The sequence below is a fragment of the Bos grunniens genome, chromosome 17 (genome assembly GCF_055505025.1).
Source record: "Bos grunniens cultivar Pamir isolate PY7600 chromosome 17, Bosgru_T2T1.0, whole genome shotgun sequence".
Lineage (NCBI taxonomy): Eukaryota > Metazoa > Chordata > Mammalia > Artiodactyla > Bovidae > Bos > Bos grunniens.
This window is the reverse complement of record NC_141181.1, coordinates 19719345-19735730: the sequence shown is the minus strand read 5'-3', so window position 1 is coordinate 19735730 and position 16386 is coordinate 19719345. Positions and strand designations below refer to the sequence as shown.

At 34.8% G+C, this 16386-nt stretch overlaps 1 protein-coding gene across 7 annotated transcripts in view; it reads right to left on the bottom strand.

The window, feature by feature from the left end:
* The window catches only part of SLC7A11 (solute carrier family 7 member 11), a 639869-nt gene that overhangs the window by 243778 nt on the left and 379705 nt on the right, over positions 1 to 16386 (bottom strand). Inside the window, exon 7 of one of the 7 annotated variants that reach the window (XM_086346712.1) lies at positions 444 to 1174. The exons of the other annotated variants lie outside the window; for them this stretch is intronic. Within the exon in view, the coding sequence (XP_086202838.1) occupies positions 1123 to 1174 (52 nt within the window). The 3' untranslated portion in view covers positions 444 to 1122. Of the gene's footprint in view, positions 1 to 443; positions 1175 to 16386 lie in introns of those variants that run through there. 7 annotated transcript variants of the gene reach the window in all.

The following is a 16386-nucleotide window of genomic DNA, read 5'->3' as shown; positions in this document are numbered from 1 at the left end:
CCATTTCAGATAAGACAAAATGTTCAATGGAAAAAAATCAAGGAAAAACAAACAAAACATGAGTGAAATTTAAATGATCTAGGATATAGAAACAGTTATGATATAAAAGCGATAGACAGAAAAAATTTTTAATGGTTACATTTAAATGTGCTGCTGCTGCTAAGTCACTTCAGTCATGTCCAATTCTTTCCAACCCCATGGACTGTAACCCACCAGGCTCCTCTGTCCATAGGATTCTCCAGGCCAGAATTCTGGAGTGGGTTGCCATTTCCTCCTCCAGGGGACCTTCCTGACCCAGGATCTAGCCAGCATCTCCTGTGTCTCCTGCATTGGCAGGCAGGTTCTTTACCACTAGTGCTACTTGGGAAGCCCCACATTTAAATGTAATAAATATTTAAACATTTTACTTATTAGTTACTATATTTAAATTCAAAGTTCTATAAGTTGAATCATAAAGAATAATTTATTTATATGAAAAATTCATAAAATGTTTACAAAAAAAAAAACAACAGGATATAAAGAATCAGTGCCCATGATATACAAAGAATTCTGTTGAATCATGACTATTCATGCCCCCATGTGGCATCCACACAGCTACCTGACAAGGAAGAAGTATTAAGCCTCTTGTGTGAAATTGGAACTTAAGGAAGTTTAACTTTTGCTTTTCATTTAACAAAGATTTTTTATAAATAATGATACAATGCTGATTAAGTGTTCTTAATTATCACTATTGGGAAAGGAAATTGATATATGTACCCATTTTGGAAAGCAACTTGGTAATGCAAAAAGAGGCCTTTTAAAATTTCATTGCCTTTGGCACAGTAAAAGGCTCTTTTATCAATCTTCCTAAGAAAATCATTGACTATATACTAAGATTTACATATTAAATACATAAAAACAACATTATTAGACTAAGAAAACTGGGAACATTTTCAATGTCTAAAAGAAAAATGAGTACATACTGATGCACCTACCCAGTAAAATATTATACCACCATTAAAAATGGTATTAGATTTTAAAGATCTAGGAAAATAACGACATGAAATTTAAAAAGTGAGATAGATCTAGATAAAAGAAAGAGTTAAGCTTGACAAACAGCAAATCTAGATGGCAGAGAAGACTTCATAGTTTCTTCAAACTGTTGCGGATGCAGCAATGAGTGACACAGGAGAAACTGCCAATATATAAGCAAACAAGTAAGTACATATTAAAATGCCAAGGTTATGAAAAAATGCCTCTGTATATTTACCTCTACTAATACATGCATGGCACAAATACACACACAAATGGGACAAAACAAAACTATCAATAACAATGAGTACTTACATTTGATCTAATCATGAGATGATAGCTGACTTTAATTTCCTTCTACCTATTTTGATATTCTAAAATGATCATCTATTATTAAGATAAAAGGAGAGAGACTATAGACTGTTACTGAAAATACTATGAAAATCATAAAGTTTTACTTTGACATTTCCTGGTAGGGTACAGAAGACATAAAAAGAAATTTTCTGTTCTATCTCTTGACTAAATCATTTGACCACAACTACACATGGAAATTTGTGTCCTAGCCAGTTAAAAACGGAATAAACGAGGTGTGTTAGGAGAATTATGAGAACGAGATACAGGGTATCTTGTGTTCCTGGGTGCCCCTGGAGTAGCCATGTGAAGCTGGGGAGGCCAGATTGAGAGGTGGGGGACTTCTGGGAGGAGTTGCTGTAGAAATGGAAACTATGCTCCAATAAAAATTAACTGAAAAAAAGAAATAACAACAGTAGGAACTGAATTAGCACTATCTTTTAGAGAACAGGAAACTGCCGCTCTGTTTAGTCACAGAGTTGCATCATAAATTCGACAGTTTGAAAGCACCTACATATTCAAGTGAAAGCTTTCTCCCTTGCTGCAGTTCAGAGTTCAGGTTGTGGCTTGGCAGAAAGACAGTTTCATGGCCCAGACAGAGATATCACTGAGTTTAATTTGCAGCTCCATTCCACCCCCCATCTTTGCCACTGGATCCCCTCTCCCTGGCAAGATCACATGGCATTATGAGAATCAGTAGCTAAATACATACATTTAAAACACATTTAACCTTTCCTCTATCAGACTCCGAGCAGCTATAAAACAGTCTTTTAGAATCATGACCTCCTTTTGCTATCTATCTCATTCATTTTTTTTGTCATTTTCTGGCTCAAAGAAGAAAAAAAGAATTAATCGTGTCTTCTATATCAATTTCTCTTTTGCCTGCCTCAGGCCAAAATAAAGGAAGTGAGATTTTGACTGTTTGACAATATCAATGCAGGGAAATTAAATATTGCCCCTCAGAGAGACTTCAGAGCTCTTTTAAGAACTAGTCTATCTCTAAAGATTAGTTAGAGAAAAGTTTTTAAAAACCTAACCATTTCCTTATAATGGCCTAATATTCAATATTTCCTAATCATCAAGTTTCTGTTTTGATTTTGCAACTAAAAGACCTTCAATAAACGACCTGGAAGAGAATACTTAATTCAAGTAGCCTGGGACTTCTTTGATTAAGTGTGTGAATAACAGTTTTAGAAAGTCGAATGTAGGTAAATGTTAATATATTTGAAAAGCAGTTTTGTTCTCTTCTCAAATGACATACAGGTGATTCCTAATGATTATATTCTCCCCTCAACTGTTAACAATTTCAAGGCTACAATCTTGCCCTATCCATCTCTTAGATTTGTATTCAAACATTATTGCTGCTGCTGCTGCTGCTGCTGCCGCTTCAGTCATGTCCGACTCTTAGCGACCCCCATGGACTGCAGCCCACCAGCCTCCTCCATCCATGGGAGTTTCCAGACAAGAGTACTGGAGTGGGGTGCCACTGCCTTCTCCAATTCAAACATCATTACCTGTTTAGAAAGAGGACTGGAAACGGATCAAGACTGAAACTCCTAAACACAAGCAAATTAACCCACCAATCCAACAACTGACTTCAACTGTTTTATCTTTACAAGGAAAGGGCTGGAAAATTTCATGGCTACTTTCCTTCAAGTTCTAACACCCCAGGCCTTTGTGGTTTATTTTTTCAAGGTCAAGTTCAATGTGTTGTTAATTGTGACAGTGAGTTAGTCTAATAAACTGGGCCACAACAATGCCAATGTGTGAATGGAAGAAGGTAAATGGGTAGAGAACTATTTTTACACAGAGGTAACATGAAAATTCAAACAATTTAGCCCTTTAGAGATATTATTACATGCTTTGCAATCTATTGTTGAATGAATGACCTTGACTGTACAATATTGGAAAAGAAGAGAAAATGACGTCATGAAAGGCCAAAGGAGAGACGATTTAGACACTTTAGGACAGCAGATGCCTATAAAAAGCTCAGTGTGATAGGCAACCTACCAGGTTCTGGAAACAACTCAGTTTAAAAAAATCATGCGTTATAATCGCTAGTCTCTTTCTCATTTTATGGTACATGATTGTATTATAAGCTTTACTTTTTCACATATTATAAAATATTTGATTGTTATGCCATAGACTTAATTTCATAAATTATCTTCCATATAATATAGTATATCCTACCATATAAAATATATGGTGACTCCGATGGTAGAATTCACCTGCAATGCAGGAGACCTGGGTTTGATCCCTGGATTGGGAAGATGTCATGGAGAAGGGAATGGCAACCCACTCCAGTACTCTTGCCTGGGAATCCCATGGACAGAGGATCCTGGGGGCTACAATCCAGAGGGTTGCAAAGAGTTGGACACAGCAGAGCAATTAAGCACAGCACACCGTATAAAATAGTGGCCTTTGTATTTCATCACTGCATTCTCAACAAATTTGCATCAGTAATGATTATTGTTAAGCTTTTGATACTTCTATCTGTCACATGTTTATAATTTTAAGAGAGGAATAAAGAATACCTAAAAGTGGGGTATGAGAACATGGTACAAGAGTAAATAGTTGCAAGAATCATCTGATGTTTAAAAGCTATGAGCTAGACTCCTCAGAAAACCGATGAAATACTACATGTCTTTGAAAAACAGCCTCCGATGTCAGAGATCGGAAAAGCCTAACTCTGAGACTGAGATAATTTCTGCTTCCCATGGCAAAGCATTTCAAACAAGGGTGTCTTTTACCTTGTCATAATGGATTGCAAACCCAACAATTAAGTAGTGCAAAAGAAAAAAAAAATACTTTGCCCAAGTTTACAAATCCTGATCTGATAACCCTTACTGGATTACAAAAGAGCTGATGACATGGTGTTTGATGACAAAAATAAAAAGTAAGTGGCCTATCATTAAATAAGCATCTACTATGACCAAAATAATGTCAGACACATCGGTATATTGTTTCTGATTGTCACCAAAACTTTGCAAGATAAGCATATGAATACCCACTGAACAGTTGAGTAGAAGAATGAATATACATTTTTGAAAGTCTTTACAAAAAAAACTCTCATTCCTTAGGTAGGAAGCATACAATCCTAAATAAATCAATAATTCTAACCTAATTATTGTAAATGTCTAACACTTAAGATAATAGAGCTATCATATATGTGATAAAATTAGTAAACAGATTCAGGGTTCATCATCACATTTTACTGATCATCCTAACAAGTGTATTAACATCTACATTCCTCTTGGCACACTCCACATATCATAAGATCCTGTGGTTAAGGTGGTCCCAATGAGTCAGTTTTCAGAGCTTGTATCTCCCCCTATATCTTCAGGTCTGATAAATTCTCACATTGGGATGAGGGTGGATGCCAATTGGGCTTTATTACCCCTACATGTCCATCCAAACTTCTTACCATTTTCTAAAGTAACTCAAACACTTCAGTCCTGTCCAATCTCCCAATCACTATGTGATCTAGAAAGTGGTCACAGTTGACACTTTTTCTTCCTCAGAGAGGTCTCATAAGTTTCATCCCTTGGCCATGCTCCCCAAACACCTTCTACTTGTTAACCTAGGTACTTGCATGTCATCTACAAGAATCACAGAACATACTGGAGTTGGCAGAAAATTCAAGATTTGCTATTCTACCCTTCCTTTTTTTGCACTGAGACATCAAAGGCTCAGAGAAGATAAAGGATGTAGTTACAGACACAAAATCAAGTATCTCCAGAACCAGACTCGTCATCACTTACTTCAAGTTCAGAGCTTTTTCTACACCAGTGAGAATCTCACTCTGCCTAGCAGTGCTAACTGCCTCCCAGCCCAACTTTTGTCCTGTACCGATATTGCTATTTTCCTTGCCTCCTTACACTCATTTCCCCTAGAATCCAAATGTTTGAATGTCAGATTTTTTAAACCCATCTTATTTAAATACTTCCAAACTCTGATACAGGATTTCTTTTTTTTCAACTATTTTTTTTAATTTAAAGATAATTATTTTACAATATTGTGATTTCTATTTGACCTTAAAAATCTAACTAAGAATTTCTGGATTTCATCTGTCTTCCTAGTATGTGACACCTTCCCCAATAATATAGACCTGTGATGCTGTATATGCTTCCCCACATTGGTTCCTATATATTCAGTAATCTAAAAAGAGAATCTTTATGTTATAGAACTGGAAGCAAGTTTAGGCAATGGTTTCTCTGATTTTTTTCAACCTGAATATCTAAATCATTGTGGCTAAATGATAACCTGTTTAGCTTGATTTTGATCATTCTAATGCCTAATCAAATTCTCTTTGTTTCAACACATATCAATAAAAATTGTATTCTAAAATGAACCCTCTTCTCATTTAATTTAGCCTCAGTTGCTCTTTTATTGGTATGGAGAATAAATGACACCATTTTTTTTTTCATTAAAAAAGACAATTCTATAATTTTCAGGAGAGTTATATGTAGACTATGCTGATTCACTCTTTTTCTCTAAGTAGTTTGTTTAGTCCATATCTTTAGGCTTGGGAGTAAAGAGATTAAGATGCTATTTGATAGAATTTTCTGCCACGTTTTTTTCACCTTGTCTGACTCTAGCAATGGTTCAAGTCCAGGACACAACTACCTTTTCTAAGGTACATATAGCTGATTCACTTCAACGTACAGCAGAAATGAAAACAACACTGTAAAGCTCCAGTGTTGTCAGTTGTACTCCAATTAAAAAAAAAATCATATAAAAGAAGAATGAAATGTGACTTCTTCGATTGGAATTCTCTTCAAACTGTATATATGTCACAAAAAGAAAATCCACTGAACATGCCACCAGGGTCATCCTCCCCAATCACTGCTTCATGTACACCAAAAACATTCAACATACCCCTACACACCCCATCCCATAGGGCTCCTAGATCAGGTCCTAAATTTTTGTAATGGAGGATAAAGCTCACCTCACGCCAACACCCACATATTAACTACAACTGGGTCTTCTTATTCATCTTCACAATCCTTTGCTTTAGCTAAAGGAGTCCACACAATATTCCCTAAAACCCTGTGCCCATCCGCTATCAGAGATGCCCTCACTTCTCTATTCTAGCCTTCCAGGTTCTGCCCTTCTCTAAACTTCCTCTTTCAGAGCCAAGTTACATCCTTAGTCAGGCATTACACCATCACCCTGCATACCCATGGGTCACATCTGTTTTGCCTCCAAGGAGAAGAGCTGGCATTTGAGAAGAACTCTGATGGATGGACCTAGAGATTATAATACTAAGCAAAGTAAGACAGAAAGAGAAAAATACCACGATATCGCTTATATACAGAATCTAAAATATGACTCAAATGAGTCTACCTGTGGAATAGACTCACAGACTTAAGAAATAGATATGTGCTTGTCAAGGGGGAAGGGGGAGGAGAGGGGTGAATTAAGAGTTTGGGACTAGTAGATGCAAACTATTATATATAGAATGGATAAACAACAAGGTCCTACTGTATAGCACAGGGAACTGTATACAATTTTCTGTAATAAACCATAATGAAAAGAATATTAAAAAAGAATTATATATATGTATACTTATATAACTGAATCACTTTTGCTGTATACCAGAAACTAACACAGCATTGTAAATCAACTATACTTGAATTTAAAAAAAAAAAAAAAAGAAAAGAAAAGAAAAGTTCTGGAGCCAGAGAAATAGTCCATTATTATATCAAAATGGATTATAATCCTAGTCTTCTCATGTACTAATTACATGGCCACAAGACGTTAATTCACTTCTATGTGCTTTTTCAACTGAAGAATGGAAATAAGACACATTATATTGTTAAAAATAGTGAAGTGTTACCCTGAAGTAATCCATCTATTACTTAGATAACAAGTATCATATTTTCAATAATGCATTTTTAAATTAGGTGAACATTCACACACATACATACACACCTTTCAGGGCTAAACTAGTACTTGTGTTCTATTTTGTGTCAATTCCGTAGTTTCCTCTCTGGAAATAAAAATTTCAGCACATGATACCAGCCACTCAGATCAAGAACCTGTTTGTCAGATTTCATAAAGGAGTTTCTTGGGAAGAGAGGGAACCTAAAAATAGGTGACTGCACTGGAAATACAAATAGTTCATCCATTATGGCAGCACCATTGGCCAGTGGAGTGATGAAGACAGTATGGGTGTGGGTGTGCAAATATTTGGTTCAGACAGAAAAAAAAAAAAAAAACCTGCCAAGAAATTCATTCTGATTAAGATGCATGAGCTTATTACCACCTGAGGGAGGTTAGAAACTATTAAATAAAAAGCAGTTCTCATCATCTTCTGAACCCTTTAACTACTAATAATTGGGCACTTTGCTAATGGTGCAGAACAACTTTCCAAGCTGATTAATAGGTCATGTGTGTTGAAAAGGCACCTTTGTTCATAAAACAATTATGCGAATCCTCTAATTTTTTCCAAAGATTATTATATATTCTAATCTTTGAAGAACATAGGTTTGAGTTGCAGATGGTATTTGTATATTACTTGTCAGGCTCTTTAACATTTTTTTATTTTCACATATTTTATCCTTACAACCCCATGGGAACCACAATATAGGGATTAATACCCTCTATTTAAAGGGGGGTTAATAAAGATTCAGAAGAAATTTAGAGGTCTGCCCAAGGTGAAACATCTCATTAAGAGGAGACAACATTAGAATTTTTATTCCCTGAGCAAATGCTATTTTCAAAGATTCAGTAAGTAAATATTTTTATAGTTCATAAAACTGAAGGAAATGTTGCTTAACTGGAAAGTCTCAACTCTACTGGGTTCATTTTAGATGTTTACATTATTGGAATACATTTTTAGCTTACACCTATACAGATTCAAAAGTTGCTCATTTTCCTGAGTAGATCGATAAGCTGAGTCAATGTTTGAATACGACTAGAACAAAATTGTCAAAATTATTTCAGGGCATGGCAAGCACACAGCTAGTGGCCTACCCACATCTTATTTCTTCCCATGACGAACAATATGGGATATCCATCTATTTTTGTGAGAATCTTAAACTCTGTTTAACGAATAAATGAATACCAAGCAGCAGTTCAAGAACTAGATATTAGTGTTCTAATAAGTTTTTACCTAGTATAATCCAGAATGTAAGATTTAGTTATGAGCCATCTTTTGAGTACAATCATTGATTTTCAAATCCAGGCATAGAGAAGGGTAGCTTATCTGCATAAAGCAGAATACTGATGATGGGAGCTCCTACAGTGATGAACTCAAAAGAAGGAGACAATCTAATGACCAACATTACTTCTAATTGCGGAAGGTATTTCCTTTCAGATAAGAGGATTCTAACTCTGCAACATCTAGGGTTTGAGGAATTAAATGACATTTGAAAGTGTTGGTGACTTAGTCATGTCCGACTATACGACCCCATGGACAGGTGCCCGCCAGGCTCCTCTGTCCATAGAATTCTTCAGGCAAGAATACTGAAGTGGGTTATCATTTCCTACTCTAGGGGGCACTTCTGATCTGGGGATCAAACCTGGGTCTCCCTGCATTGCTGGTAAATTCTTTACTGTCTTGAGCCACCAGGGAAGCCCCCAAAGGACATTCTTGTTGTACCTAATAAAGTCAAGACATTTGATCCACCCTATTTATGCCAGCCAGCCAATTTATCAATGTTTAAAATGCTTATAGAAATTAGCATGTTGATAATCAACAGATGCAAGTAAAAAATATTGGTACCCCAGTTCAAAAAGGCTACAGTAAGTTTCCCAATGTTTCTTATATGAATTTTATCTGTTTAAAGATATGGAGGAGATTCATATTTGGTAAAGCGTTAGATTAGACAGCATGCAAAGTCCCCCTCCAGTTCTGAAATTCTTTGATTCTATTCATCATACCACTTGCGGTCTCTTGTTTTACATATAATTAATGGGAACAGAAACATGGGGTAGAACCAACACTATTGTTCCTAAAACATATGTTTATGGATTTAGACTCAAAACATAAACTTCAAAAAAATTAAAATTCAAATTTAGAGACAACTAAATTGAAAGGACATAGAACAGTCAAAAGCATTCACCTTCAGATTTTTGCCTCATAATAGGGTTCGAATCCTAAAAATTAAAATATTCTAAATAAAAAAAAAATAATAATAAATAAAAATAAATAAAATATTCTAAATAACTTCCACAAAGCACATGAAGGATTAATATCTGTCTTCTTTGATTACTGCTTGATAAAATATTATAACATAATCCTGTAATTTCTGCACCACTTATTTGACACTTTAGCCTTACATGAACAAGCTGTGTTTGAGCCAAATTTATGCATATGTGAAGCTGAGAAATGCGAAAATTGTGATCGCAGGGTACATCAACCTCATGTTCCATTAGAGAGAAATTTTTAGACCGCACAAAGGCAAGGAGGAGTAACTTGGTGACCTTGTTCTCTGAACACAGAATCATCTCTTCTCTGTGTCATTTGTACAAATCCTGATCTTTTGTCTGCCTCAGTGGCTCAACCAGCATAATTATCCTCCTACTCTGAAAATAGTTAAAAATACATCTGCCAAACTTTTTATATATATTTCCAGAAGAAATACATAAAGTAGAATGATTTCAATTTAGGTTTCAATTATTTCAACAATTGAAGAGAAACACTGTCACATATTAAAATAATCCTAGCAATGCTTTATTGCCATTAATAAAGAGATGCCTCATTTTGCCAAAGAAATCTTTGTAAACTTGGGTATAAACTCAATTTTACAAATTAGCTTCATTAGGAGACATCATGTCTAAGAAGCTCATGTGGCAAAGACTTTTACAAATTAATTCTGCTTAATAATTCGTATTTTTCTAGATACATTTACCTATAGTGAGGTAATTTTCTGTGAAAATTAGTTTACATACCTTAAGAGCATATAACATTTAAGTATTTATAAAAGACACCTTGGGAATACTCTAAGAATGAAAACAATATTACTTTTTAATGTTAAAAAGATCACAAAACAATATTACTATAATCTGTGCATATATACACTATATGCTATTTTCTAGCAACTATTACATTAGAAAGCTAGAAAGCATTTAAGAAGACTTGTCTTTCATAGAAAATTACATCCTTTAAATGCCAAAATGCAAGACAAAAGATTTCAAGTCAACTTTTAATGTTTTGTCATGCAATTTTGCTTCAGCATATTTGGACAATTTTTAAATTGCGTTGTTTTACCATGACTTTAATCATATTAACAGTTTCGTATGTCCTATAAGCAATAGGCATATAAAATCATAAAATATTATTAACAAATGCCTTTACTCTGGCTTACTACAAATCAATAAGGATAAAAACATACATACTAAGAATTTAAGACTGCATCATTTGAACTGAATGTAAATAACATGGTTATGGACCATTTATGAACCACTCTGATCGATCCCAGGACCTTAAAGGTCTTTGGGCATTTTTCCCAAACCAAATTTCTCCTCTTCTAAATTATCATTGGTATAAGGTGTGATGACTTTCAGGCATCAATTCATACAAATTGAAAGCAGGCAAAGTATTAATTAAACTTGACACTCTGATTATTTAAACCTTCTATTAAAGCTGATTAATCATAGCATGTTGATAGCCTGCTCTTCAGTAATGACAGATGATATCAAGGCTTACTGACTTTCTCCAAGTCTACTATTTCCAACTCTTCAGAACAGAAGGAATAAATGAAGTGAGAAAAACACTGGAACAAGTCTAATAGACAGACTGACTAATCTCAGACCCCCAAGGTCAAACTAAAGCAATCCATTTCTTGGCTTTCATCAACACAAGACATGATTTATCCATGTGAAAGCAGGATTACAAACATTATACATCTCAATGATATGTTCTTTGCACCATGTAACTTTTTGAACAATGATAGATTGCACAGTTGCCAGAAAAGTAATGTCATGAAGCAAAAACTCATTATATTTTCAAATAAAAACATTTTGACTTTTAAGAACAACTATACACATTAACAATTATTACTATTGCACACTTCATTTTGGGGGGAAATATCATTTTAAAATTCAGATATTCCTTGGGACTATATATCACCTTAATGGTCCAAACTTTAGACATTTGTGCTCCTCAAAATATGATTCTTACTCTAATATTTATTGTTTGGGGAGCCAGTTACCATGCTATAAATAATTATTAAATGAAATAATTTTATATTACTACAAAATTTTAATGATATTCACTGTGTTTTCACATAAAAATATTTAATAACTCCTAAAGATGGGAATACCAGACCACCTGATCTGCCTCTTGAGAAATTTGTATGCAGGTCAGGAAGCAACAGTTAGAACTGGACATGGAACAACAGACTGGTTCCAAATAGGAAAAGGAGTTCGTCAAGGCTGTATATTGTCACCCTGTTTATTTAACTTATATGCAGAATACATCATGAGAAACGCTGGACTGGAAGAAACACAAGCTGGATTCAAGATTACCGGGAGAAATATCGATAACCTCAGATATGCAGATGACACCAACCCTTATGGCAGAAAGTGAAGAGGAACTCAAAAGCCTCTTGATGAAAGTGAAAGTGGAGAGTGAAAAAGTTGGCTTAAAGCTCAACATTCAGAAAACGAAGATCATGGCATCCGGTCCCATCACTTCATGGGAAATAGATGGGGAAACAGTGGAAACAGTGTCAGACTTTATTTTTCTGGGCTCCAAAATCACTACAGATGGTGACTGCAGCCATGAAATTAAAAAACGCTTACTCCTTGGAAGGAAAGTTATGACCAACCTAGACAGCATATTCAAAAGCAGAGACATCACTTTGCCAACAAAGGTTCATCTAGTCAAGGCTATGATTTTTCCTGTGGTCATGTATGGATGTGAGAGTTGGACTGTGAAGAAGGCTGAGTGCTGAAAAATTGATGCTTTTGAACTGTGGTGTTGGAGAAGACTCTTGAGAGTCCCTTGGACTGCAAGGAGATCCAACCAGTCCATTCTGAAGGAGATCAGCCCTGGGATTTCTTTGGAAGGAATGATGCTAAAGCTGAAACTCCAGTACTTTGGCCACCTCATGCAAAGAGTTGATTCACTGAAAAAGACCCTAATGCTGGGAGGGATTGGGGGCAGGAGGAGGAGGGGACGACAGAGGATGAGATGGCTGGATGGCATCACTGACTCGATGGACGTGAGTCTCAGTGAACTCCGGGAGTTGGTGATGGATAGGGAGGCCTGGCGTGTTGCGATTCATGGGGTCGCAAAGAGTTGGACACGACTGAGCAACTGATCTGATCTGATCTAATCTGAAACAATAACTCCTTCCATAGATCCAAAGCCACTTTTAGAGAAGAAAATATAAATTATAAGAAACACCATGGGAACATTTTTTAACACTACAAATATAATCACATAACAGGAATTTTGCCCCAAATTTTAGTGTTTTATAAGCTTTAAAGAATAGATGAGACTTAAGAAAGAAGTCATGAGCTATTTGGATTCCATTATTAATATTCCATTAATTTCCCAGTGTATCTCTCATTTGCTACATTAAGGAACTGTTCTATAAGTCATAGTCATAATAGCAGTTCAGAAATTATTCCATAAAGCAATGTTAGTTAATTTGAAAGATTTCCACTGAAATTAAATTATATGTAAAGGGTAACTAATTGTGATCATGAAACCTTATTCTACATTCTGTATATTTTAAACCACATCACTACTTTCACTGATCTAAATTAATGATCTCTTTTTCTATCAGGTCACAATTTTAGGGAAATTATACTGCCCAGGTGGAAAAGGACAGTAAAAAGTATTGTATCTCCAGCTGATGATTCACTTCACCAGCTGCCAGAATGCTGCCCATTACAGCACACCTGGACATATGCACCCCTGACTGATTGGGAAGCACATTTATCTTGGCACGTCACAAAGGAGATGGAATAATAATTATTCTCCCTTGTAACTAAAGGTATTTGAGAGCTGTGTCTCCCTACAAAATAATACAAATTACACAGCCGGACAAGGTCTGCATAATTTTACCATCTGTTCTCTATATTCAACCATCAATATTTCCCAAAGCAGTCTGTTTTTTTAAACAATTATGAGTTTTAAAAGACTTGGATTAACTGTCAACATTTCAGAGGATTATTATTTTTAAAATTAATGCATTGAATATTGGTTGATAAATACATATTACAAATTAATACTTTCCATTAGGTACTTTCCATAGTACTTTTTATTAAGGGGATTCTGCAAACTTCTCATATTCTGATTCTGAGAAAATAAATGTGTTGTCTGAGTTTTACAAAGAATCTTCCATGCAAAAAAATGGAATATCTGAGTACCTAACATAAAAGAACAGAAAGAAATCAGAGGTTTCTTTCTTCAGCTGAAGTCTTGGCAGTTACTCATCATCTTAAACTAAAAATCTAGGGATCTGTACTCTTTCCTGAAAAGTTCCTTAGTTTAAGAGCTTAAACTATAATTTTAAATTAAAAATATTCTAGGAAGAGTTAATGAAATTTGAAGAATCATAATTTGCAATAAAAGACAACATTTCATCCAATGTAACCAGTGATAACAACCTTAGTCTTATACAAGTTTCAATATGGTATGAAATAATGTTTTTGTATTTCCTTCAAAAACACCAGAAAAAAAGAATTGCTTAGGACATTGAAAACTAGAAAACATTCTTATGGGAGTAATATTTTACCTTGTTCCAAAAGTAAGAATATAAAAGTATTAGCAACAACCAATTGTGTAGAGATTAAAATAACAGTCACTAATCTACATTCTTTATACATATCAACTCATTACCACAATCCAATAAGACACATACTATTATTATGATTACTTTTTGAGATGAGGAAATCTCTTTGCAACAATGATGATGATGGAAAATCATTGAACCAATACATCAAAGTTCTTTAGTATTTGTATATCTATTGATCATGGACATTATCTATGTGTGAAACTAAGGCTCTTTAAGAAAAAGAAAAGGGGAGAAAGAGAATCCTTGACTGGCATCTCTCTGACAGAATACATCAAAAATTCAGATCAAGCTAATAATGGCATAGTCTTGATATGCTTAATATGCACAATAGTATTATTGTATACATTGAAAACAAAACCTATGCTGAAATTATTAAATAACATTAAAAAAGAATATGAATTATCTCCATGCCACTGAGGTACCATGTCATAAATGTTATATTATGGGTTCACATCCAAACCGACAGTTTGCCCTTGTTTTCAGAAGAAATTATCTCTGATAATGGATTTTAGCAATAGGTCTCTTAAAATGTTTTTAGACTTAAGAGACAGCCATAAACCACAGCTATCTCTTTCACACAAAGCAAATTCAATAAATACTTTACATGAAACCTAGTAAGAGAAGTCTTTTCTCCACATTGCTACTTACACATGAATTATTTAAAAAAAAAAAACAACAGAGCAACCTATTTATCTCTGTAATCAATAGATTTAGAGTCAAAATGTAGTTTATCATTTCAGAGTAATGCTAGAAAAACTAGTTTCTGGTAAATATATGTTCTCAACCACAGTTCTAGTTATAAAGATAAAAAGATTGCTATAAATTTATATTTCTCAATAAAAGAACCTTTTCACATGTTTAAATTTGCATAAAGTAATTTGCATAAAGGTTACATCAGATAGTATGAAATACTGTTTTAACCTCAATTGCTGGGTCGGGAATATCCCCTGGAGAAGGGCATGGCAACCCACTCCAGTATTCTTGCCTGGAGAATCCCATGGACAGAGAAGCCTGTCAGGCTACATACAGTCCATAGAGTTGCAGAGTCAGACATAACTAACTGACTTAGCATGCACACATGCTGGTTTATGTGTCCAAAATTCTGACAACTCTGGTATTTGGCCAGATTTAATCAGCTTCTAATATACTTGCCGCCAGAACTTTAGTCTACCTTCATTTGAATTGTCAACCCTTAGGCATGTTCTCTGAAGTCCAGGTTACTTCATACTGACTCACCTTCGTGCTTGTTTCCCTTTCTTCAAAGTCTGTCCCTTCCTCTCCCTTTATCTTCTTTTCTCTCTCTCCTTTATTACCTAAGGAACACCTGGGGCTTCTCTGGTGGCTCAGTGGTAAAGAATATGCCCGCCAATGCAGGAGACATGAGTTCAATCCCCAGGTCTGGAAAATCCCCTGGAGAAGGAAATGGTAACCCACTCCACTATTTTTGCCTGGAGAATTCCATGGACAGAGGAGCCTGGTGGGCTACAGTCCATGAGGTCACAAAGGAGTCGGACACAACTTAACTAAACAACAAGAATCACCTACTCATCATCTGAGTCTCTGTATAAGCAACATCTCTCTAGATAATATTTCCTCCTTTCATCTCTGTGAGACTGAGAAAATAATCTACTGTGGTACCAATCACACCATGTTACAGTTATTTGATTACATATTTGACTCAATGACTAGACAATAAAATCTTGAATGCAAGTCTTATTCATCATGTAAGATGATGCTCAATAGTTGGAACATGGTAGATATTTAATAAAAGTCAGATGAATTAAATAGCTTCAAAATTCTGTCTTTATCTTACACTGTACTACTTCAATTGTCCTTCTTTTGGATTTCTGGCCATAGATTATGTGATTTTCCTGTATAAAGTCCATTTTTTATACAAATCATAAAAATTCATTTTTCAAAGTTCTAGATTAAAAATAATTCATTTTGGAACATATATAAACCATCATGCCACCTAATTATAAAAGGATTCTTATCAACAACAAAAAGTAAAAGTAGTCGTCCAGCTTCTCAAATTTACAAGTTCCTATGATATTCTACAGCTATTTACAGGCTTTCATAACTACTTGTTCATTAATTACATCATTCTCCTTAGTTGGATAGTTATGAAAAAAATTCACATGAATCCTAGAAATACTCAAGTTTTGGAGTTCACAAATTACGGAACATTTGTGAGCAGCCAAGAGTCCATTTTAAGTTGTATGTATATTTTTAAGAAATGAATTACCTAAAATATAAATCTATTCTT